The 26,578-nt window shown below is 37.6% G+C and overlaps 2 protein-coding genes across 4 annotated transcripts in view; both read right to left on the reverse strand.

Annotated features, from left to right (window-relative positions):
• ctsbb (cathepsin Bb) overlaps positions 1-26,578 on the reverse strand; it is a 245,400-nt gene that overhangs the window by 131,400 nt on the left and 87,422 nt on the right. The gene's annotated exons all lie outside the window — the stretch shown is intronic.
• The window catches only part of LOC130248198 (desmoplakin-B), a 77,861-nt gene that overhangs the window by 28,718 nt on the left and 22,565 nt on the right, over positions 1-26,578 (reverse strand). For all 3 annotated transcript variants that reach the window (XM_056481765.1, XM_056481766.1, XM_056481764.1), the window contains exons 4-14: positions 25,621-25,813; positions 21,113-21,238; positions 20,503-20,574; positions 14,057-14,224; positions 13,285-13,389; positions 11,690-11,785; positions 7,053-7,178; positions 6,817-6,972; positions 5,562-5,716; positions 3,638-3,764; positions 1,164-1,350 (exon numbers count right to left, since the gene is read on the reverse strand). In XM_056481765.1, the coding sequence (XP_056337740.1) occupies positions 1,164-1,350; positions 3,638-3,764; positions 5,562-5,716; positions 6,817-6,972; positions 7,053-7,178; positions 11,690-11,785; positions 13,285-13,389; positions 14,057-14,224; positions 20,503-20,574; positions 21,113-21,238; positions 25,621-25,813 (1,511 nt within the window). The remainder of the gene's footprint in view (positions 1-1,163; positions 1,351-3,637; positions 3,765-5,561; positions 5,717-6,816; positions 6,973-7,052; positions 7,179-11,689; positions 11,786-13,284; positions 13,390-14,056; positions 14,225-20,502; positions 20,575-21,112; positions 21,239-25,620; positions 25,814-26,578) is intronic.

Consider the following 26,578-nt stretch of genomic DNA (forward strand, 5'->3'; position numbering starts at 1 on the left):
GTAGCATAAACAAATGTGGAGAAAGTGAAGCAATGTGAATACTCTCCGGATGCGCCGTATATTAAAAAAGTAAAATAATATAATAATAAAAATATCAGTTTGCATCATGAAGCCACAAAAAAAAGCTGTTTTGAACATCTAAAAATGAATATAAAAGTGCATGAGAGCCAAAAGGTTTCAAGCCAAAAGATTGTTGCGCAGTAGGTATGGGCCGGTATAAGATTCTGATGATAACCTTGAATAAAAATACCATGGTTTTACAGTATTGTGAGTACTGCTCTAAAATATTATCTTTTTAAATGTCTGAGTAAAAAACAACAACTTTTATAAAACCAGCAAAAGTGAATTCAGACACGGCCTTAATGCTTTTGCAGCGTGCGCTTTAGACTTTGCGCCTAGATCGTTAAAATAGAGCCCTTTGTGTTGAGTCCACATGCCTCCTCAGTCATTTCACTTTTTGTGTGTCGTGTATGAGCTTGGGGGCGACGCAGTAGCGCAGTAGGTAGTGTAGTCGCCTCACAGCAAGAAGGTCGCTGGTTCGAGCCTCGGCTGGGTCAGTTAGCATTTCTGTGTGGAGTTTGCATGTTCTCCCTGCGTTCACGTGGGTTTCCTTCGGGTGCTCCGGTTTCCCCCACATCTGGTACAGGTGAATTGGGTAGGCTAAATTGTCCGTAGTGTATGAGTGTGTGTGGATGTTTCCCAGAGATGGGTTGCCAGGCAATGTGGCTAGTGGGAGTGTCTGTCTAATCCGCCACAGCTGAAATCTTTCCGCATTTGGCAGGTTGGTGCCTGTATACAGTGGCGTAGCGGACGGGCGGACTCGCGATAACCGCCCACTCCCTTCAGTATGTGTTCACTCATCCCCCAGTCTAAAGTATGTAAATATGAGTATAACCCCCCAACTGAGCGTGATTTTTGCGACCGTCAGACCTCCCCCCCCACTGAGCGTGATTTCCGCGACTGTCAGGGGCCCCCGTCAGTAATCCGTGCAGTAATACACACCACTGCCTGTATATATTCCTTTTTAAATTCCAATATATAATATCCCAATGCCAGATTTTCCCCAAAAGCATAAGTGTAAGCAAATGGTGAAGAGATGATCATTTTTGGGTGAACCGCCTCTTTAATGTTCTCAGAAATTCAGCATTGAAGCCTGCTCTCACCATATGTGGGCAGATCCACCACCAGCTTGTCGTAGTGCTGCTGTGCTCCTGCAAACTGATTCTCGATCAGCTTCTGGTCTTCGGCTCCGAACAGCTCTGAGCCCTGACTGTGCTTCTTGAACTCCTGGAAGTGCATGTCCAGACTGCGGAGGATGCTGTTCGACTCCTCCGGGCCCATTTTGGAAAGCTAAACACAAAATATACACTCGTTTGAATGGTCGATTTGAATCAGTGAATCATTTACTGGAGACTCACTTTGAATGGAACATTTGAATCAGTGAATCAACTGCTGAACACTCAGTCTGTATGGATCATTTGAATCAGTGAATAATTTTGTGAACACGCAGTGAAAGAATCTTTTGAATCAGTGAATCATTTATTGAATACTCACTCTGAATGGATAATTTGAATCGCTGAATCATATACTCGAAACTCACTCTGTATGGATCATTTGAATTAGTGAATCATTTACTGGAGACTCACTCTGTGTGGAACATTTGAATTAGTGAATCGTTTACTGGAGACTCACATTGAATAGATCACTTGAGTCAGTGACTGATTTATCTAAATGGATCATTTGAATTAGTCATTTTTTTACTGGACATTTATTTTGTATGGATAATTTGAATCAGTAAATCATTTACTAGAGACTCGCATTGAATAGATCAATTGAATCAGAGAATCATTTAGTGCACACACACACACACACACACACACACACACACACACACACTAAACAACTCTTTTGAATCAGTGAATTATTTATTGGAGAATCCCTCTGAAAAATCATTTGAATCAGTGAATCATTTATTGGAGAATAACTCTGTATATATAATTTGAATCAATGAATCATTTACTGGACACTCACTCTGAATAAATCATTTGAATCTGTGAATTATTTAATGGAGACCCACTCTGTGTGGATCATTTGAATCAGTGAATCATTTACTGGAGACTCACTTTGAATAGATAATTTGAATCAGTGAATCAACAGCTCAAGACACAGTCTCTGTATGGATCATTTGAATCAGTGCATCGTTTAGTGAACACGCAGTGAAGGAATCTTTTGAATCATTTATTGGAGACTGTATGGATAATTTTAATCATATAATCATTTACTGGAGACTCACTCTGTGTGGATCATTGATTCTATATGGATAATTTGAATCAGCAAATCATTTAGTGCACACGCACTGAACAAATCTTTGAATCAATGAATCATTTACTTGAGACTCACTCTGAATAAATAATTTGAATCAGTAAATAATTTATTGAAGACTTGCATTGATCAGATCATTTGAATCAGTGAATCATTTACCCGAGACTCACTGTATCGATAATTTGAATTTTTGAATCGTTTATTGGAGGCTCACTTTGAAGGGATCATTTGAATCAGTAAATCAACTGCTGGCGACTCAACTTTAAATGAATTATTTGAATTAGTGAATCACTTACTGGAGACTCACTCTGCATGGAAAATTTGAATCAGTGAATCATTAACTGGAGACTCACTCTGTTAGGATCGTTTGAATCAGTGAATAATTTTGAGGACACGCACTGAATGGATTACTTGAATCAGTGGGTCACAGAGACTCACTCTGAATGGATATTTTGAATCAGTGAATCGTTTGCTGGACACTCACTCTGAACAAATAATTTGAATCATTATATAATATAATAAAATACTAATTCGCGTAGAAAACATTTTATTATATTATTTAAATATTTAAATATAAATATTATGTAATAATTTTGCATCGCAATCAGGGCTTGACATGAACTTTTTTGATCACCAGCCACTGTGGCTAGTAGTTTTCCAACATTACTAGCCCGCTGCATCACGCTCGTGCGGCTCTCACCTCCTCCACCCACACTCGTCAGCACTACCAAGCCGACCAATCACAAAGCTTGCAGTACGCGTATGCGTCCACGTGTAGGCTGCGCTGTAGCATATGCGTGCGCTTGACGCAGAAGTATAAATCAGCCTTAAGAGACTAGTCACAAATGGTTAAAGTGAAAGCAACCGGCGCTGCTTACAAAAAGACACATCTGGAACTCTTGAAAGCAGCAAGACTGTGGGTGCACGTTCATCACTTTTTGTCTAGTCTATTTGAAAGAGAACCGATCACATCAGTTGTGCTTCTAGACACAGTTGCTTCACGCAAGGAAACGGGAGCGCGCGCACGCTTTAGAAACAGTCGCGCGCATCCCCTCAGCTGTTAGCGCAAATGATTATCCTCTCATTCAGTATTCACCTGCTTTCTATTGCTCGCGCAAACGCAATTATTTTTGTCAGTCGTGTTATCTGGGAAAATTATTTTCAACCAGCCAAAGTGGCTAGTGGGAGTGTTTGTCTAACCCGCCACTGCTGAAATCTACCCGCATTTGGCGGGTGTTAATGTCAAGCCCTGATTGCAAAAATGCACTTAATAAAGCATTTCAAATATTTATTTAGTGAACAAAACAGTATTTACCATGCTCATGGTGAGTGAGTTGATGCGGCCGATGTCTAGTAAACAGTACTGCCATGAGATCATGCTCTTAACATTGATGTACAGCTGATTCCACACAGCGAGAATAGCCTCATAATACTGGGAATTCCTGAAAATAAACACACACGTGGTTAACACAGTCATACAGCTACACACACCAATAATTTAATGTCATGAACTAATGAATATAATGTAATGATGTTGTACATTTTTTTCAGTTTCTTGTTCAGGCTAATTGCTTCATAAGACCTCAGTGTATCATCAAAAGCCAATAGTATTCATGTTGTTTTACCTATATATATACACACACTACCTGATAGTAGTCTTGTGGCCTATCCAAGCTTTAGGAACAGTAAATAATAACTGGACTTCTAGTTGATCATTTGGTGTCAGAAGTGTCTTATATGAAAGGTAAAGGCCTCTAGATGACGCTTATTTGAGCACAATAAAATCTGATCATGTCTTGATGTTGACTGATTTCATTAGGACAGTAAGGTCTGACTCTGCTTAGACTAAAGTCTGCTCACTGAACCTTCAATAATGTCCAGTATAGAATATGTGCTCATGCTGCAGTGGAAACAGAATGAATATTGTGTCTGACTCCATCATGAGCTTGGAGGACTGCATCCATACATCTCTGACATGACTCAAATCACTGATTAATAAAGTCATCTGGAATGGTGAAGAAAGCCTTCTTGCAGGACTCCCAGAGTTCATCAAGAGTCTTTGTGTTCATCTTCAACGCCTCCTCCTTCATCTTACCCCAGACATGCTCAATAATGTTCATGTCTGGTGACTGGGCTGGCCAATCCTGGAGCACCTTGACCTTCTTTGCTTTCAGGAGCTTTGATGTGGAGGCTTAAGTATGAGGAGCGCTATCCTGCTGGAGAATTTGCCCTCTCCTGTGGTTTGTAATGTAATGGGCAGCACAAATGTCTTGATACCTCAGGCTGTTGATGTTGACCATCCACTCTGCAGATCTCTCACACACCCCCATACTGAATGGAACCCCGAACCATGCTTTCTCCTTCACCAAACTTGACTGATTTCTATGAGAATCTTGGTCTATGTGAGTTCCAGTAGGTCTTCTGCAGTATTGGTGATGATTGGGATGCAGATCAACAGATGATTCAGTAGAGAAATCCACCTGCTGACACTTTTACACATGATCAACTAGTCAAGTTATTATGTGTTGCTCTTACAACTGGGATCCACCTCAATACTTTTGTCAGGTAGTGTGTGTGAGTGTGTGTGTATATATATATATATATATATATATATATATATATATATATATATATATATATATATATATATATATATATATATAATAGTTTCAAACTAATTTGGCCAAAAACAGGTCTGAACTTGGCATGTTTCTGCAGGGAAATTTTATAATCGCAAGTAAATATTGTTATCAGAATATGGAACAATAATATACTGCATATATTCCCACTATTGTGCAGCCTTAAAAGGTCAGTTCACCCCAAAAATTTATCATTATTTACTCCCCCTCAAGTGGTTTCAAATGTTTATGAGTTTCTTTCTTCTCTTGAACACTAAAGAAGATATTCAGAAGAATGTTGGAAATCGGTAACCATTGACTTCCATAGTTAGGGTAATTAGGCAAGTCATTGTATAACAGTGGTTTGTTCTAGAGACAATCCTAAACAAACATTGCTTAAGGGGGCTAATAATATTGACCTTAAAATGGGTTTAAAGAATTAAAAACTGCTTTTATTCTAGCCGAAATAAAACAAATAAGACTTTCTCCAGAAGAAACAATATTATAGGAAACATTCCTTGCTCTGTAAAAAATCATTTGGGAAAAACAGAATAGAAAAATCACAGGAGAGCGAATCATTTTTACTTTACTGTATGTTGGTTAATATATTAAGTGTCGTACTTGTTGGCGAGGCTGATGGCGAGTGGATTTGGTGGCGGGACGATCAGACAGACGGACGGCACCTGCATGTCCATTCCGCCGGGACCCGTCACCTGCCACGTGGTGCGCTCAGAGTTATCCTTCAGGATGCCTTCATCTCCTTTACGAATCGTCTTCTGCACACACACACCAAATACACTCACAAATGCACAACACACACCTGTACAGCCATCATCAGGTGCTTTTCCCATAGTTGTAATGATGTTTCTACAGTACAGACTCTACATTCTCTTCCTCTAGCCCTAAACCCAACCTTTACAGGCAGGGGCGTAGCAGACATTTTAAAAGTGTGTGTGTGTGGGGGGGGGGGCTGTATGAGATCATATGTTCATATAATTATTAACCACCTGTTTCTAAATGGTCTGTCTCTAAAAGTGAGGGGGACGTGTCCCCCCTGTACCCCCCGGTTGCTACGCCCCGAAACATCTGCACTCTCACAATCTCAAAATACTTAAATCCGTCTGATTTAGGAGTCGTTTATATATAAAATAGTTTGTGATCATGTGTGTTTATCTGAGAAACGATGCTAAAGTCACTTATGCTGAATGTGTGTTGCTCTGTAACTCCGCCCATTGGCACTTTAGCCAATTATGTATCAGCACCCCAGGTTGCCAGTTGGTGGAAAACAGCGTATGTCATGTCAGTCATGAAAGCTGCATCGATATATGTGGACGCAGCCTAAAATGTGCCCTCTGGAGGACAGTTGAAGCCTCCGAAATGACACTTGGATTCATTTGAATCTGTTTTAATGTTATTTTAAATTCTTTTAATCGTTTTATTTTCTTGTTTCTTTTATTCTTGTTTATGCAAAGCACTTTGAATTACCATTGTGTATGAAATGTGCTGTATAAATAATGCCAAGAGTTATAAACATTCACACAAGGTGGTTTTTAATGAGCAAATAATATAAATATTATGAAGGTAAAAGCAGCAGCTGAGCGGTTTATATTGTAAGGCTCGATCATCAGGCACACTCGCTCCTGTTGGTGATGTCAATCTGGCAACCTCTGCATCAAGTCATCATAAAAGAGCCAAGTGAAAAAAAAATCCTCTGCAATATTTTGAATTTAGACTGTAATACCTAGTTCAACCACTAGATGTCAATCAAACACACTGCACCTTTAAAACACTCAATTTAAAGCGGACGTCTCAATTGTGGCCTGTTTATGTGTGTGTGTGTATTGAGTGTATGAATGTATGCATGTGTTTGTGTCACCTCGTCCTGTCTGAAGTCACAGAGCGCCTGCACCACCACCGGAGGACCTGTGATCTTCTCCTCGGGGTTTCGTGGCTTCAGTCGGACGACACTCTTAGATTTGAGCACCAGCTGCTGAACCATCTCTCTCTGCTCCGTCAGGCGCTCTCGCTCTCTCTGAAACACACACACAGGTTGTCAGTGTGTAGTAAGTCTCCAGTAAGTGTAGGTGTGTGTGTTGTGCATCTCTGCTTCACCTCCAGACCCTGCTGCAGCTCCAGTAGCTTGTGTAAAGCAGTGGTTTTATCACAGGAGAAGCTCTGTCGGATGTTGTCGTGCTCCAGCTTCAGTTTGCTGTTCATTTCACCTGTTTCCTTGAAGAACTGTAGAAAAACAGTGGTAAATGTGTTAAGACTGCACGAAAAATAATAAAAATAATTACAAATAAAGTAAATACTCATTAGTTCTGAGCATTGTGTACTGCATGTGTTATTGTTTCTAATCATTCATCTATTTATATATCTCTTATCTATATCTGCCCCATATTTAAATCTGAAATGGCCAGTTATAAACAACTGAGAACAAATTAAATTATTGCTTACACAATTAAACATTCATAATTTTAATTCTAATAATTGGAAATATATATGTATATAGCCAAGAGCATGGAGTGACTAGCAAACACATTCATTTCTAGTAGCATTGACAATGAAACTAACATATAAATCACTAGGATTAATCTTAGCCTGGTTGTTAGCCTACGCTAGAGCTCAGGCTAGCTGCAAAGAATTAATCTCCATAGTAATTTCATTTAATTTAGCTTAATTAGCTTAAATTAGCTTAGGCTTAATGAGCGGAGTCTAGGCTAAATTTAGCTGGGATAGTTTGAAAATCCTAGCTTAATACCTTATCTTGCTTTTGTGCAATAATTCTCAGCATTAGCATATCCAGCCTTAGCATATCTAGCATTAAAATATCCAGCACATCCCACATTAAAATATCCCACATTACCATATCTTACACAGCAAAACCAGCATTAGTGTATCTAGCATCAGTATATCCAGCATCAGCATATCCAACATTAGTATATCCCACATTAGCATATCTAGCATCAGCATATCCAACATTAGTATATCCCGCATTAGCATATCTAGCATCAGCATATCCAGCATTAGTATATCTAGCATCAGTATATCCAGCATCAGCATATCCAACATTAGTATATCCCGCATTAGCATATCTAGCATCAGCATATCCAGCATTAGTATATCTAGCATCAGTATATCCAGCATCAGCATATCCAACATTAGTATATCTTGCATTAGCATATCTAGCATCAGCATATCCACCGTTAGTATATCCTGCATTAGCATATCTACCATCAGCATATCCAGCATTAGTATATCCTGCATTAGCATATCTAGCATCAGCATATCCAGCATCAGCATATCCAGCATTAGTATATCCAGCATCAGCATATCCAGCATTAGTATATCCCGCATTAGCATATCTAGCATCAGCATATCCAACGTTAGTATATCCAGCATTAGTATATCTAGCATTAGTATATCCCGCATCAGCACATCCAGCATCAGCATATCCAGCATTAGTATATCCCGTATTAGCATATCTAGCATCAGCATATCCAGAATTAGCATATCCAGCATCAGCATATTCAGCATTAGTATATCCAGCATCAGCATATTCAGCATTAGTATATCCAGCATCAGCATATCCAGCATTAGTATATCCCGCATTAGCATATCTAGCATCAGCATATCCATATCAGCATATCCACCGTTAGTATATCCTGCATTAGCATATCTAGCATTAGTATATCCTGCATTAGCATATCTAGCATTAAAATATCCAGCACATCCCACATTAAAATATCCCACATTACCATATCTTACACAGCAAAACCAGCATAATACCTTATCTTGCTTTTGTGCAATAATTCTCAGCATTAGCATATCCAGCCTTAGCATATCTAGCATTAAAATATCCAGCACATCCCACATTAAAATATCCCACATTACCATATCTTACACAGCAAAACCAGCATTAGTGTATCTAGCATCAGTATATCCAGCATCAGCATATCCAACATTAGTATATCCCACATTAGCATATCTAGCATCAGCATATCCAACATTAGTATATCCCGCATTAGCATATCTAGCATCAGCATATCCAGCATTAGTATATCTAGCATCAGTATATCCAGCATCAGCATATCCAACATTAGTATATCCCGCATTAGCATATCTAGCATCAGCATATCCAGCATTAGTATATCTAGCATCAGTATATCCAGCATCAGCATATCCAACATTAGTATATCTTGCATTAGCATATCTAGCATCAGCATATCCACCGTTAGTATATCCTGCATTAGCATATCTACCATCAGCATATCCAGCATTAGTATATCCTGCATTAGCATATCTAGCATCAGCATATCCAGCATCAGCATATCCAGCATTAGTATATCCAGCATCAGCATATCCAGCATTAGTATATCCCGCATTAGCATATCTAGCATCAGCATATCCAACGTTAGTATATCCAGCATTAGTATATCTAGCATTAGTATATCCCGCATCAGCACATCCAGCATCAGCATATCCAGCATTAGTATATCCCGTATTAGCATATCTAGCATCAGCATATCCAGAATTAGCATATCCAGCATCAGCATATTCAGCATTAGTATATCCAGCATCAGCATATTCAGCATTAGTATATCCAGCATCAGCATATTCAGCATTAGTATATCCAGCATCAGCATATCCAGCATTAGTATATCCCGCATTAGCATATCTAGCATCAGCATATCCATATCAGCATATCCACCGTTAGTATATCCTGCATTAGCATATCTAGCATTAGTATATCCTGCATTAGCATATCTAGAATCAGCATATCCAGCATCAGCATATCCAGCATTAGTATATCAAGCATTAGTATATCTAGCATTAGTATATCCCGCATCAGCACATCCAGCATCAGCATATCCAGCATTAGTATATCCTGTATTAGCATATCTAGCATCAGCATATCCAGAATTAGCATATCCAGCATCAGCATATTCAGCATTAGTATATCCAGCATCAGCATATCCAGCATTAGTATATCCAGCATTAGTATATCCAGCATCAGCACATCCAGCATTAGTATATCTAGCATCAGCATATCCAGCATTAGTATATCCAGCATTAGTATATCCCACATCAGCACATCCAGCATTAGTATATCCCGCATTAGTATATCTAGCATCAGCATATCCAGCATTAGTATATCCAGCATTAGTATATCCCGCATCAGCACATCCAGCATCAGCATATCCAGCATTAGTATATCCAGCATTAGTATATCCAGCATTAGTATATCCCGCATCAGCACATCCAGCATCAGCACATCCAGCATCAGCATATCCCATATTAGCATATCTAGCATCAGCATATCCAGCATCAGTATATCCAGCATTAGGATATCCAGCATCAGCATATCCAGCATTAGTATATCCAGAATCAGCATATCCAGCATTAGTATATCCCGCATTAGCATATCTAGCATCAGCATATCCAGCATCAGCATATCCCGTGTTAATATATCTAACATCAGCATATCCAGCATCAGCATATCCAGTATTAGGATATCCAGCATCAGCATATCCAGCATTAGTATATCCCGCATTAGCATAGCTAGCATCAGCATATCCCGTGTTAATATATCTAGCATCAGTATATCTCGCATTAGTGTATCCCTCATTAACATATCAAGCATCAGTATATCCAGCATCAGCGTATCCCACATTGGTATGTCCCACATTAACAAATCTAGCATCAGTATATCTCGCATTAGTATATCTTGCATGAGTATATCTAGCATGCGTATATATTCAGCATTAACATACCCAACAGTAACATATCCAACATTATTATGCCCAGCATTAAAATATCCAGCAATAACATATCCAGCATTAACATATCCAGCATTAACATATCCAGCATTAGCATATACAACATTAACATATCCAGCGTCATCATATCCAGCTTTAACATATCCAACATTAACATATCTAACATTACCATTTAATGCTTTAACATATCCAGCATTAACACATTCAGCATCAGCATATCCAGCATCAGCATTTCCAGCGTTAGCATATCCAGCGTTAGCATATCCAGCGTTTGCATATTCAGCGTTAGCATATCCAGCGTTAGCATATCCAGCGTTGACAAATGCAGTATTAGCATATCCAGAATTAGCATATCCAGTGTTAGCATATCCACCAATAGTATAACCAGCATTAGCATATCTAGCATAGGCATATCCAGCATTAGTATATCCAGCATTACCACGATGTATTAACTTATCCAGCATTAGTATATGCCGCATTGACATTTCCAGCATTAGCTTATCTAACATCAGCATATCCAGCATTAGCATATATATAGCATTAGCACAGTATATCCAGCATCAGCATATCCTGCATTAGTATAATCCAGCATTAAAATATCCAGCATTAGCATATCCAGCATTAGCATACCCAGCATTAGTATAATCCAGAATTAAAATATCCAGCATTAGCATATCCAGCATTAGTATAATCCAGCATTAAAATATCCAGCATTAGCATATCCAGCATTATCATATCCAGCATTAGTATAATCCAGCATTAAAATATCCAACATTAGCATATCTACCATTAACATATGTTGCATTAACATATCCAGCATTAGTATTTTCAGTATTAAAATATACAACATCAAAATATCCAGCATGAGTACATTCTGCATTAACATATGTCACATTAGCATATCTCACATGAGCATAACCTGACATTAGCATATCCCAACATTAGCATATCCCGCTCAAGCTGTCTCACCTGGCTGTATCTGGCGTTCTCCTTCAAGTGGACATCGATGCATCTGGTGATCTGCAGAAGCCAACTCCACTGCGTCTGCAGTGTCTCCATGTACGCCTGCCCAAAACACAGACATAAAAAGAATTGATTCATTCATAATTCATGATTCTTTCCTGAGTGATTCTGAATCGATTCCCAAAAGCCTTAACATGTACATATACTGCAGAGTTTGCTTTACTTAGACAAAAAAGGACAATCTTTAGAATTTTAAAGATGAGGCGAAAGTGAAATGAAGATTTGTATATCACTTGCGGCTTGTTTTCTGACTGTGAATGAAATTGAATGAGTGAAATACAGGGTTTTAAAGCTAGTTCTCTGTGCCTCCGAACTAAAAAGCAACTGTAATTAAACTTACAAATGAAATATGCTTTTAATTTGAATTTTTATATAAATATTTTTGATATTTAATGACATTTCTGTGTTAAAAGATAAACAAACAAATAAAATTATGTTCCCTTTGGAAATAAGAAGGGTTTGTAACTCCTTAAAACTATGGTGCACTAGTTAATATTAGTTAATGTCTTTACTAACATGAACAAATAATTAGTAATACTTTTATTATGGTATTCGTTTAAGTTTGTTAACATTAGTTAATGTTATTTAAGCTTGTTAACTCACAGTGCATTAACTAATGTTACCTAATGAATTTTAATAATTGATTAGTTAATGCTGAACTCAATAATTCATTCATTCTCCTTTGGCTTAATACCTCTATTTATCAGGGGTCGCCACAGCGGAATGAACTGACAACTATTCCAGCATTTGATTTACACAGCGGATGCCCTTCCAGCCACAACCCAGTACTGGGAAACACCCATACACACATTCACACATACTTATACATTCGGCCAATTTAGTTCATGAATTCCCCTGTAGCGCATGTGTTCGGACTGTGGGGGAAACCTTCTTGATTTGAGGCCACAGTGCTAACCACTGAGCCACCGTGCGGTCCGCTTAATGTTGAACTATGATTAATAAATGCTTCTCAAGATTATTCATACTTGGTTAATGTCAGTAGTGGGGGCGTTGGTGTTGTGGAGTGGTGGGGATGTCTAGGTGTCGGAGGTGAGGTGTCTGAATAACACAGCTACTATACTATGCACTGGGTTTCGGGCAGCCGCTGTGATCGGATACTATGCCAAAGTCGGAGATCCGGGGGTGTTATAGACTGTACCAAAAAGCTGAGAAGCGGGGGGCGACATTACAGGAGTTTGCCGGGAAAAATAACAAAACGGGAGGGTGGCGGGAGATGGGTCTGAAATACGGCAGACTCACGGGAAAAACGGGAGTGTTGGCAGGTATGGTAAATACATGTACTAATGGACCTAAAGTGTTAGCGAACTAATAACTTTTTAGATGGCAGCACTGTCATATGTAAACAAAAAGCATTCTGGTTCAAATGTAAAGCTGGAGCCAAATTAAATAGGAACAAAGAATTGTTTTGGGATCAAATCTTGAATCTGAATGGGTTCATGAAATCCCTAAAGATTCCCACTCCTTGCAAGAAACACAGCAGGATGGGTAAAAACCCAGTAGCGGACTTTAGAGACGCTCACCTGGATCTTATCAGACGCAGGGTGTTTTTTCTTCAGCAGAGAGTCCACCTTTGATTTCAGCACGTTCAGCTGGATCTCCTTCTGCTCCAGTTCACTCATCAGTTTCTGAAGAAACATTAAAAGTGCACCTATTATACAAAAATCCCTTTTATAAGGGGTTTAAACACAGTAGTCAGCAGGGTGTGAATATATCCAGCCTCTAATGGTATACATTAATTAATTTTATTTTTATAATCACAAGTCTGCAGAAACACTTTGATTGACATTCTCCATTTGTACGTGTCATTAGAGGGGGAAAAGCTCCACCCACTGGTGCCCATCTTTCCCTCATTAGCATAAACAGCAGCCCTGAGTGAGAAGCAGCCGTCTGTCCTTTAGCCATTAGCGTGTTTGAGCTGCTGAAGATAATGTCAGCATAGACTAAGAGGATTCTAGATGTGGAGTTTTAGATGAAGCACAAATGAACAGCGACAGGAGTCTCCATAGACTGACAGAAGCATGAAGCACACACTCACACTGTAACGTTAGTTTTGTTTTGAATCTTGCCCTATGCTGACACACAGGCATTTATAGCTCCGCCCTCTGTCTAAAAGATCACAGTCTCATTTGAATTTAAAGCGACAGTCACCAAAATGCCACGATTAGTATCAAAGTCTAAAAGGGTCATTTTGAGACAGTTAGAAAACATTAAGTGTGCTATTTAGAGCTGGAACTTCACACACACACTCTGAGACACATTAGATGTCTGTTTGTGAGTGTGTGTGTGTCTTACAGAGAAGCTCTCCTGTTTCTGAGGGATGTAGTTGTCGATTCTCTTGTCTCCCCAGTCGAACACCAGCTCCTCTTCCTCGCGGTCGTTCACCCACATGATCTGGTCTGAAATCTCCTCGATGATGGTGCGCAGATCCTGCAGCTGAACACTGCGCTGGTGCGAGCATTTCTGAACACACAAACGCACAATATTACAGCTTTCTCACACACGCATACATTTGCTTTATACACTGGCTTGTAAGGCCCAATCCCAATTCTATTTTTGTACCCCATACCCATCCCCTTGGCCCTTACAACCGAGGGTTAAGGGGAAGGGCTTCAAAACTTACCCCTAAGAATTGGGACAGCACTACAGCACCAGCAAACGTCATCATATGTCATCACGATCGCTTGCTTTATGTGAGATCAGACGATCGCGACTGTTGTAGTTATTCCAGTTGTGTTATTTTTTTATATTTATCTTCAGGAAATCACTGAAGGCATGTTATTATTACGATCTAATGTGGCAATAAGATCATAACTGTACTGTGTATTAACACAGTGTCCATATTCATCTATGTAGACACACGAAAACAACATTAACATAGCAGACACTGTATACAGCTCATTCCCAGACACTAGACATTACTGACAGGGTATTCCAGTGTCATCGAGTGTCAGAATGTTGGACTGCTGTACAGGAGTTATTATTATTGATTATAGATCGCCAAATTTAGCTGTTTTTTTTGTGTTTTTAAAAGCATGACGGTAAATGAACGCGGTTATGAATATATTAAAACATGTGCTTGTTTATTGTTATAAATACATAATAATGACAAAAATACTAATTTGTGGATCTACTTACTTCCGGATTCAGCAATACTGCCGTTGTGGCTGGTGTATTCTGGGAAATTTTCTTACCCCTTGGTTTCGAGTGCGGTCTCCGCTCGAAGAGCTATTCACCCCTTCCCCTTAGCCCTACGCCTTCAAGCTAAAGAGAATTGGGACACCCCTACCCCTTGGCGTGCACGCGCAAAACGAGGGGAAGGGGTAAGGGGAAGGGCTAAGCGGTAGAATTGGGATTGGGCCTAAATGTTACAAGACAATACATTTGTAAATTTCTGTCCATAAATATATCAAATCTGAATGTTTGTTTAGCCCTTGTGTAATGTCCAGGGGTTCGTTTCCGGAAACAATCGTTAGCCAATTAAGGTCGCAAGTTCCGTCATTACAAACATAGTTTGTTGATTTGGTGCTTCTTCAATCCATCGATTCAATGAACATTCGCAAACTGCATCGCAAACTTGTACACTTGCAACTACACTTCTGGAGCTGTAGTTAGAAACAGTTTCTGGCTGTGTTCTATTCCCACTTATCCCCCCTATGCCCTATTCATTTACAACTGTCAAACTTGGAATTATTTTAATAAAGCATTTAGGTCGTCTCTCTTAGGTGTAATTTGCTTTCAAACTATTTTTACAGTTCAGTTTTAGCGATCTTCATGTTTGCAATTGTGCTCCCTTCGCAGTGCAATTTGAAAACATTAATGTCATTTTGAACACAGCCGTGGCTCATGACGAAAGCTATAGGTGACCTATTATTTAAAAGCGCAATGTTAGGTCTCCACAGCTTGTGAAAACAAAACACATACGCTAATGATTTAATTTGTAGGTTATTTAATAGCTATCTGTACTGTATATGAAAGGGGCCTGCTGGTTAGAACATTTCTGCAGTGGTTCACAAGTGTCAAATTGTAAAAGTAGACTTTAAAAAAATAACAAATAAATAATCAATATCCTACTTAATAATAATAACAATAAAAATCATAATAATAATAATAATAATCATCATCATAATCATTAATATTATTATTAAAAGTAGGATTTTTTATTTCCTAATAAATAATAAATATATAAATTTCATTTCTTAATAAATCGCCTCATTTATTTGATTATATAATTTATATATGAGATTAGAATGTGTTAGCTTTTGTAAGTGATTTCATGTTTGAGAATAGACTATGTAATGTTCTCAATAATGTTTGTAAAGGAAACAGAGGCTCTATATGTGCCGTTTACATATATTTTAGTTAAAATGGAAAGCGAGTGCATGTTTTTACCAACACTAATATTGGATTTTATTTTAAATGCGTGTGCATGTAAAACAATATAATCTGCACAAAGAAATGATGAGGTTCCTCTCTAAAGAAGTTGTTCCCACCCCGTTTAGAGCATCATTACGGGCGATTTTCGTTATAACTAACGTGATTCAAACGATGGATCTGCGACAGAGAAACCACGAGTTTTGGACTACATTGTTTTTTTCCCCAAACGAAATCGTACTTGGATAGTTCAACCACGAGTTACATCATTGTTTGGGAAAAACACCACAGATTGACTCTCCTTTGGTTATGTTGGTGCTGTTTTTGCCTCATTGACTTCCATTATAATCACATTTATTGATTGCAAAGCCATGACAGCATATAATCATGCATTACTGATTGTTTTCCCTGTTGGGAAGAAGGACAATGTGTCATTACTTCTGTTGATCATCAGTTGTCAGCATTAACCCTTTAGACAGGCCTGTGCTAAAGAGTTTCTGGCCTTTATATGGAGTTCAGTGGAGTAACACAGCAGATCATAGTGTGTGTGCAGAAAAACATGTACTGTGTTTACAGTGTTTGAAGAAGATTTTGTATTCTCTAAAAGTATGCAGTAGTGTGCAGTAAACATGAGCCAGGCGAAAACTGTCTTTGTGTCAGACGAGTAAGCCTGCACTGGAGCAGTACTACGAGAAGCTGCTGGAGAATAAGTGAATATGTAAAGCACTGATTAAATACCCATATGAAGCTATATGTGTGCTAATGAGTGAGTAATATATTATCAGATTACTTTCCCATCGTGACAATGTATGTAAACACTCAGAAGAGGTGCGTCTATGCACTGTAAAACTCAATACGTTAAGGTAACTCAAACCATTTGAGGAAACCGAATGCAACAAACCATTTAAGTTCAAAAACGAATCCTATTGAGTGCTGTGAACTTAATCCATTAGAGTAAATGAAGCAATCTGAGCACAGTGAAACCCAGTAAATGAAGAGAACTCAAACCAACTGAGTACTGTAAAACCCAGTGAGTTAAGGCAACTCAAACCATTTGAGGAAACAGATTGCAACAAACCATTTGAGTTAAAAACTCATCTATATGAGTTCTGTGAACTAACTCCATTTAAGGTGAAGTGATGAGGTATTTAATTAACTCATTAACTTCAACACTGAGTTCAAAACTCTTCTCAAGTGAGTAGATGTAACTATCAGTCAATTTTGAGTTAACTACACTCATTTCAGTTGATAAAGTTGACTGTTGGGTTTTACAGTGTGGAGAAGACATCTCTGCTGTGAAAACAGTTGCTTATGTTTTCAGTGAACAGGGCTAAGAATAGCATGAAGCCTCAGACCTTTTAGTAAAACCCCCTAAGATGGTCAAAGGTTAAAACGAGGACACCTAGAGGTGGGATGGAGGAACTGTATTAAATGTACACAGAACACAAGACACCTCAGATCGTCTAGGGTAGACTTCAGACATATCAGGATAAGTGAGCAAACACAGTTATTTAGTTCGACATCGTTATTTGACTGATATACACATTTCACTGTACGGAGCCATTTTGACACGACAGCATGGAGATCTTTAATTATCTAATCACTGAAATTAGCAAGTTGCATGGGCTTGGCTGAATCGACTATTCTTTTAAGATGAGCGAGCCTTTTGCAATCAGTTTATTTGAACATTAGTTAATCCTGCACCATCTGACTAACTTCAGAATGTCGACATACTGTCCGTAAGAAGACACGCAAACCCGGGGCGTTAAACTCTGAGCGGCGTTTGGTCCCTAATGAACGTATAACTGAAGAGTAAGCGAACAGATATAAATCAAAACTTTAAATCAAGTCATAAATGATGAATGTGATCCGTTCTACAATTAAAAACACAGTCTAAACTTTACGATCACTTAAAGCTGGAGTCAGATTAAATTCGCAGCTAAAAAACGAATATAAATAAATTCTAATACTTTTCAGAAGCGCTAGAAAAGGCTATTTAACCTTCGACCATGCTGTTAGTTTCATTAGTGGGCTAATAGATGGACTTCTACAGCTTCAATAGTTGTATCTCAGCGAAATATTATCCATAACAAGCTTATTACTCAGCGTTTAGATGATGGATAAATCTCAACTTCATTCAAGATTACCCTTATGACTTGGCCTGTCATAATAATCACTTAAGACACATGGACATGACCTCAATTATTTTTGGTGATGCAATCCATATCACTCATACAGTACATGAACACCAATTCTAGCAACAATTGTGCTGATCGTGGAACATCTCCATCTCTATTATCAGCATCAGTACGGTTTAAAAAACACTGTGGTATTTACTATAAATTACTATAGTATATTTTCATGTGGGTGTCTGATGACTGAAAATAGATCTGACAGCAGATATCACAGCTGACATCCATTATTATTTATTTAGGATATGCGTTTTCACATTCAGAGTCAAGTGCATGATTATTAAATGACTATAATTAAATGAAATATGGTGTGTTCTTTGGCAGAGTGCACTTGCGTTATGATGCTATTGACATTCTGGCATTTTATGAGTGGCCTAAAATGCTCTTAAAATGACATTAATTTCATTTATCGCAATATAATTTGGTGCAATATATCGTACTGCAAATAACAGATATCGTGACAGGCCTACTTATGACACAAATGAACACAGCAGTGTTTATAATGGATATGTAAATCAACCGTCCAGAAGGGGGCGCAACAAACAAACGCAAGCCAACGTTTATTTCTGCTAAACTAATCTGCTTGGAAATAAAGATTTAACAAAAGCTCAATCCAGTCTTCTTTAGCCATGGTTTTGTTTTGTTTTTCCGACCATAAACGTCCTTTAAATCTACTCAATATATGTTATGTGATATTATATAAGGTTTCCTGTACAAAAGTCACAATATTACAGTTTTCTAGAACTGAAATAGATGAAAAATGAGTAACACTTTACAATAAGGATGCTTTGGTGCATGTATTTAACTAATCTGCAGCCAACACACATTTTCTTGTCATATTTATTCATCTTTGTAAACATTAGTTAATGCTAATGCATTCATTGTTACTTCATGTTCACTCACAATGCATGAACTAATGTTAACAAACAGCTTTTTGGATGATAATAATGCATTAGTAAATGTTGAACTGTGATTGATAAATGCTGTATTGTTCATTATTAGTTTATGTTAGTAAATGCATTAACTAATGAAAGATTATTGTTAGTGAAAAATGTGCTGCTGTCATACTTTTTCATTCATTTGTTATTGATCATCGCAGTGGGAATAGCCCCTCGATCCAGTTGTGTGCTTATTGGGAGAACTGCCCAAATACATGTTTAATAATGAAAACAGATTTGAACTAAGGATATTTTTACTGGATGCAAAAAAATGATAACAGTTCATTAGATATATAATGTAAAAAATTACTGCATATTGCATATGAAACTACTAGGAAAAGTATTTCATGATCTTTCGATATGAACATTTAGAGGTTAATTAGCCTATCATTAATGCATGCTGATGTTACTGCAATGTAACACAATATACAAATTTATCCCCTTAAAAGAATTTATGATGGCAGTAATTTTAAGTCATTTATTTATTTATTAATAATTTATTTAATTTTTTATTATTTATTTATTTATTTTATTTATTTATTTATATTTATTTATTTGCTTTTATTTTATTTATTTATATTTATTTGTTTATTTTTATTTATTCATTTATATTTATTTATTTATTTATTTTTTATTCATTTATATTTATTTATTTTTATTTATTCTTTTATATTTATTTATATTTATTTTTACACATTTATATTTATTGATTTATTTATATTTATTTATTTATTTTTATTTTTCATTTATATTTATGTATTTATTTATTTATATGCATTTATTTATTCTTATTATTCTTTTATATTTATTTATTTTTTTATATTTATTTATCTTTATATATTCATTTATATTTATTTATTTATATTTATTTTTTTATTTTTATTTTTCATTTATTTATTTATATTTATTTATTTTTATATATTCATTTATATTTATTTATTTATTTATTTATTTGTTTATATTTATTTATATTTATTTATTTATTTATATTTATTTATTTGTATTTATTTATTTATTTATTTGTATTTATTTATTTATTTATTTATATGTCTTTATTTATTTATTTTGTTTGAAAAAATGTTTCCCCCTCATCTGTAAGGGGTTAAATTGTTGGGGAAGGGGTTATGTAAATTAATAAATAAATAACAATAAAATTAAATAAATAAATAAATAAAATAATTTTTAAAAATCATGAATAAAAGGTTTAAAAAAAAATAATAGCAGTGTTTTTACTGACCTGCAGACCGTCCCATTCTTGCTCTAGTTTGTTCAGTAAGGATTTGTTCACGTCTGCATCTTTGCCGCGCATCTAAAAAACAATTCAGTAAATATATATCAGAAACGTAAATGTAATGGATATATTACAGTGACTGCTGCAGGAGTAATGATGCTGAAAATGTAGCTTTTAATCTGATTACAAATTTAATCTGATTACATTGAAACTGATTACATTTCACACTTTATTATATATGCATATGTATTTGTGTGCAAGAGTGTGTGCATGTGTGTATGTATGTACTGGTTTTGGTGGTTTACAGGACAGAAATGTGTATAATAACATAGGTTGACCTATAGATATTACAACATCGCAGTGATTTATAAGGACATGCCTTAAGTCCTCATAAATCCAAACTGTTGAAAATCATACTTATAAATACATTATGCCTATGGAGAGTCCTCATAAACCACCAACACCAACAAGTGTGTGTGTGTGTGTGTGTGTGTTTTTATAAGAAGTGGTGTTTGTACAGTATAAAAACCATTATGCCTATGGAATGTCCCCACAATTCACAAAACCAAACCTGTGTGTGTGTCTGAAAGTGAGAGAGAGTGTGTGTGTGTCTTACCAGTTCAGCCCGGGCTCTGTTCATCTCCACACTGTTCTGGATGGAGTTGTGGAAGCTGCTGTGATTGGAGATCTGCTGCTCGACCGCTGTTAGATCATCACCCCATGCAGACGTCTCTATCAGCCGCTGCACACACACACACAGGCACACACACACACACACACATTAGTTCAAACTGCTCAAAGAAAAGCAGCAGGAGGACATTTACAGTACACTAAGCATTATAAATGACAAGAACTACAACAGCATCAGAACAAATTCACTCAGTAAGGTTTTTACATTGTGCTTTATTCCAGCAGAGTTCAGTGTGTGCTGCTGAGGATTGTTTGGAATAAAAAGAAAAAAATGTTTTTGATCGTCTACAGAACAAACCACTGTAGTTCAATGACTTGCCTTAATAACCTAACCTCCCACATTAACCTAGTTAAGCCTTTAAATGTCACTAAGCTGAATACTAGCATGTCGCAAAATAACTAGTAAAATGATATGCATTTCAAAATAATGCTCAAATAGGGATTTATATATTAACAAGACAGCATGTAGGATAGCTGTGCCATGAACAGTGTGAGGACAGAGCAACATCTCCAGCTAGGCTAACTTAAACCTATCATAACCCTAACTAACTTAACCTAACCTTAACCCTAACTCTACCCTAACTACAACTAATTTAAATCTATCCAAACCTAAACCTAACTAACTTAACCCTACCCTAACCCTAATTAACTTAACCATACCCCAACTACAACTAACTTAAACCTATCCTAACCATAACTTACTTAACCATACCCTAACCCTAAATAACATTACCATACACTAACTTAAGCCTATCCTAACCCTGACCTAACCCTAACTAACTTAACCCTACCCTAACTACAACTAATTTAAATATATCCGAACCTAATCCTTACTAACTTAACCTTACCCTAACCCTAATTTATTTAACCCTACCCCAACTACAACTAACTTAAACCTATCCTAACCTAACGAACTTAACCATACCCTAACCCTAAATAACTTTACCATACACTAACTTAAACCTATCCTAACCCTGACCTAACCCTAACTAACTTAACCCTAACTAACTTAACCCTACCCCAACTACAACTAACTTTACCATACCCTCACTAACTTAAACCTATTCTAACCTTGACCTTACTCTAACCTAATCCTAAATGACTTTACCCTACCCTAACCTTAACTAACATAAAACTTATCCTACCCTAACCCTAACTAACTTAAACCTTTCATAATCCTAACTAACTTAACCTTACCTTAACCCTAATTAACTTACCTCTACATTAACTACAACTAACCTCAACCTATCCTAACCCTGACCTAACCCTAACTAACTTAACTTTACCCTAAACCCTTAACCTTATCCTAACCCTAAATAACTTTACCCTACTCTAACCCTAACTAACTTAAATCTATCCGAACCCTAACCAACCTAACTATAGCTTAACCCTAAATAACTTACCTCTACTCTAACTAACTTAACATTACCTATCCTTAAATAACTTAATCCTACTCTAAATAACTTTACCCTACCCTAACGCTAACTAACTTAAACCTTTCCTAACCCTAACTAAATTAAACCTTTCCTAACCCTAATTAACTTTACCTTACCCTAACCCTAATTAATTTACCTCCACCCTAACTACAGTTAACTTAAACCCATCTGAACCTAACCCTAAATAACTTTACCCTACCCCAACTAACTTAAATCTATCCTAACCCTAAACTAACCCTAACACCCTAACTAACTTAACCTTACCTAACCTTAAATAATTTAATCCTACCCTAACCCTAAATAACTTTACCATACCATAACCCTAACTAACTTAAACCTTTCCTAACCATAACTAACTTAAACCTATCCTAACCCTAATTAACTTAAATCTTTCCTAACCCTAACTAACTTAACCTTACCCTAACCCTAATTAACTTAACCTTACCCTAACCCTAATTAACTTACCTTTACCCTAACTACAACTAACTTAAACTTATCCTAACCTAACCACAACTAACTTAACCTTACCTTAAATAACTTTACCCTACCCTAACTAACTTAAACCTATCCTAAGCCTAAACTAACTCTAACACCCTAACTAACTTAACCTTACCCTAACCTTAAATAACTTTACCCTACCCTAACTCTATCCTAACCCTAACTAACCTAAACCTATCCTTACCCTGATCCTAACTTAACCCTACCCTAACTGACCTATCCCTAACTAACCTAAACCTATCCTTACCCTAATCCTAACTTAACCCTACCCTAACTGACCTATCCCTAACTAACATAAACCTATCCTAACTCTAACCCTAACTAACCGAACCCAGTACCAAAAATATGAAAATTATCTCATCATTTACTCTCCCTAGTGAGGTTTTTTAGTTTCTTGCGTCTGTTGAGCAAAGAAGATGTTTTGAAGAATGCTGGAGGATGGCGCCTATCGGCTTTATGGGTGCCAGCTCTCAGCATTCTTCAAAATATCTCCTTTTTGTGTTGAACAGAAGGTTGACCAAACGCAGGATAAAGAAAATCATGACAGAATTTTCATTTATAGGTGAATTGTGCCTTTAAAAACCAGCTAGCGCCAAATGAAATGTTCTTTTAATGTTACTGGTGGAACGTTTGCTCATAACCTTTCTAAAACGTTGAGGCAACGTGAGAATTGTCTTCTGTCAGAGAGTTCCTCCTCTGTTTTTCATTATCAGTGAGTGTCTGACAGGAGGGAGAGTCTCAGTGTTATTGACCTCTGCAGGACTGAGGAATTCAGCACACACACACACACACAGCCCAGAGTCAAACACAGCGGTTGAAAGGCATGCTGGGACTGATTTACTGGCAGTCCAGTTTTACACTGAACTACTGTGTGTTTTGGCAGAACGATGAGCCTTAATCTCTGCTCGGACTTTCCCTCTCATTCTCTGTGTTTGTGTGTGTGTGTGTTTGTGCATGTGTGTCTTTCTCTCTATGTGCAAATCTGTGTACCTATGTGTGTGCGTTTGTTTATGTGTCTTTGTTTCTGTGTGTGTGTCGGTGTGTGCATCTCTATGTGTGTCTGTGTGCATGTGTGTGTCTTTGTTTCTGTGTGTGTGATTGTGCCTTTGTCTTTGTGCATCGGTGTGTGTATGTTATTATGTGTGTGTGCGCATCTCTCTCTCTGTGGCTGCGTGGCTCTCTGTTTGTGTGTGTCTGTGTACATATGTGCGGCTCTGCGTGTTCCTGTGCGCGCGCGTGTGTGTGTGTGTGTGTGTGTGTGTGTGTGTATGTTATTATGTGTGTGTGCGCATCTCTCTCTCTGTGGCTGCGTGGCTCTCTGTTTGTGTGTGTCTGTGTACATATGTGCGGCTCTGCATGTTCCTGTGCACGCGCGTGTGTGTGTGTGTATCTGTTTTTTGTGTGTGTGTGTGTATTTGTGCATGTGTGTATGTCTATGTGTGTGTGTTTTATGTGTGTGTGTGTGTGTGTGTGTGTGTGTGTGTATCTGTTTTTGTGTGTGTGTGTGTATTTGTGCATGTGTGTATGTCTATGTGTGTGTGTTTTATGTGTGTGTGTGTGTGTGTGTGTGTGTGTATCTGTTTTTTGTGTGTGTGTGTGTGTGTATTTGTGCATGTGTGTATGTCTATGTGTGTGTGTTTTATGTGCGTGTGTGTGTGTGTGTGTGTGTGTGCGCATGTGTTTTTGCATGTGTGTATTTTTATGTGCGTGTGTGTGTGTGTGCGTGTTTGTGTATGTTTCTATGTGCGTGTTTGTGCATGTGTTTATGTGTGTGTGTGTTTGTGCATGTGTGTATGTCTGTGTGTGTTTTTATGTCCGTGTGTGTGTGTGCTTGTGCATGTGTGTGTTTTTATGTGTGTGTTTTTATGTGTGTGTGTGTGTGTGTTTGTGCATGTGTGTAATTTTGTGTGTGTGTGAGTGTGTGTGTGTTGAGACAGAGCAGCATGAGATTACTGTTATCTCTGGCCTTTAAGATGATGACTATTTCTGTCACATCAAGCTCCGCCCACAGTAAACTCTGATTGGCTGAACACCCCGCTCCACTTAACATCACACACACACACACACACACACTACCATTCAGAGGACACTGTAATGGAGCAAGCATATGCTAAACTGGTTATTAGTTATTGGTTAGGGTGGCACGGTGGCTCAATGGTTAGCACTGTGGCCTCACAGCAAGAGGGTTACCAGTTCAAGTCAGTTAGTGTTTCTGTGTGGAGTTTGCATGTTCTCCCCGTGTTGGTGTGGGTTTCCTCGGGTGCTCTGGTTTCCCCCACAGTCCAAACACATGTGCTATAGGGGAATTGAACTAAATTGGCCGCAGTGTATGAGAGTGTGTGTGTGAATGAGCGTGTATGGGTGTTTCCCAGTGTTGGGTTGCAGCTAGAAGGGCATCCGCTGTGTAAAACATATACTGGGATAGTTGGCGGTTCATTCCTCTGTGGTGATCCCTGATAAAGCTGAAGGAAAATGAATGCACACACAGCGCTTTGTTTACCCTCTGCTGTGTGATCCAGGACATGGCGTCAGTGTAGAAGCGGTTTGGATCTTCACGGCTCACGCTGCGCCGCATTGAGCGGGAGCTAAACCTCTGGTGCTGCTGCTGCTGCTGCTGCTGCTGCAGCTGAGGAGGGGGAAGAGCATTCAGAGCCATGTTGAGATCCCGAAACTGATCCAAGAACATATTCACACTGAGAGAGAGAAACAAAGAGATGGCAAGATAGTATGAGAACAACATCAATAAAATGCTACATACAGTTGAAGTCAGAATTATTAGAATTATTATAAGTCAGAAACCCCTGTTTACTTTTTCCCCAATTTCTGTTTAACGGAGAGATTTCTTCAACACATTTCTAATCATAATAGTGTTAATAACTCATCTCTAGTAGCTGATTTATTTTCTCTTTGTCATGATGACAGAAAATAATATTAGACTAGATATTCTTCAAGAAACTTCTATACAGCTTAAAGTGACATTTAAAGGCTTAACTAGGTTAATTAGGTTAACTAGGCGGGTTAGGGTAGGGTAAAGTTATTTAGGGTAAGTTATGGTTCGGTTAGGATAAGTTTAAGTTAGTTGTATTTAGATTAGAGGTAAGTTAATTAGGGTTAGGGTAAGGTTAAGTTAGTTAGGAAAGGTTTAAGTTAATTAGGGTTAGGACAGGTTTAAGTTAGTTGTGGTTAAGAAAGGTTTAAGTTAGTTAGGGTTAGGGTAGGGTAAAATTATTTAGGGGTTAGGGTAGGATTAAGTTATTTAAGGTTAGGTAAGATTAAGTTAGTTAGGGTGTTAGGGTTAGTTTAGGGTTAGGATAGGTTTAAGTTAGTTAGGTTGGGGTAAAGTTATTTAGGGTTAGGTTCAGATGGGTTTAAGTTGATTGTAGTTAGGGTAGAGGTAAGTTAATTAGGGTTAGGGTAAGGTTAAGTTAGTTAGGGTTAGGAAAGGTTTAAGTTAGTTA

The sequence above is a fragment of the Danio aesculapii genome, chromosome 20 (genome assembly GCF_903798145.1).
Source record: "Danio aesculapii chromosome 20, fDanAes4.1, whole genome shotgun sequence".
NCBI classification, from domain to species: Eukaryota; Metazoa; Chordata; class Actinopteri; order Cypriniformes; family Danionidae; genus Danio; species Danio aesculapii.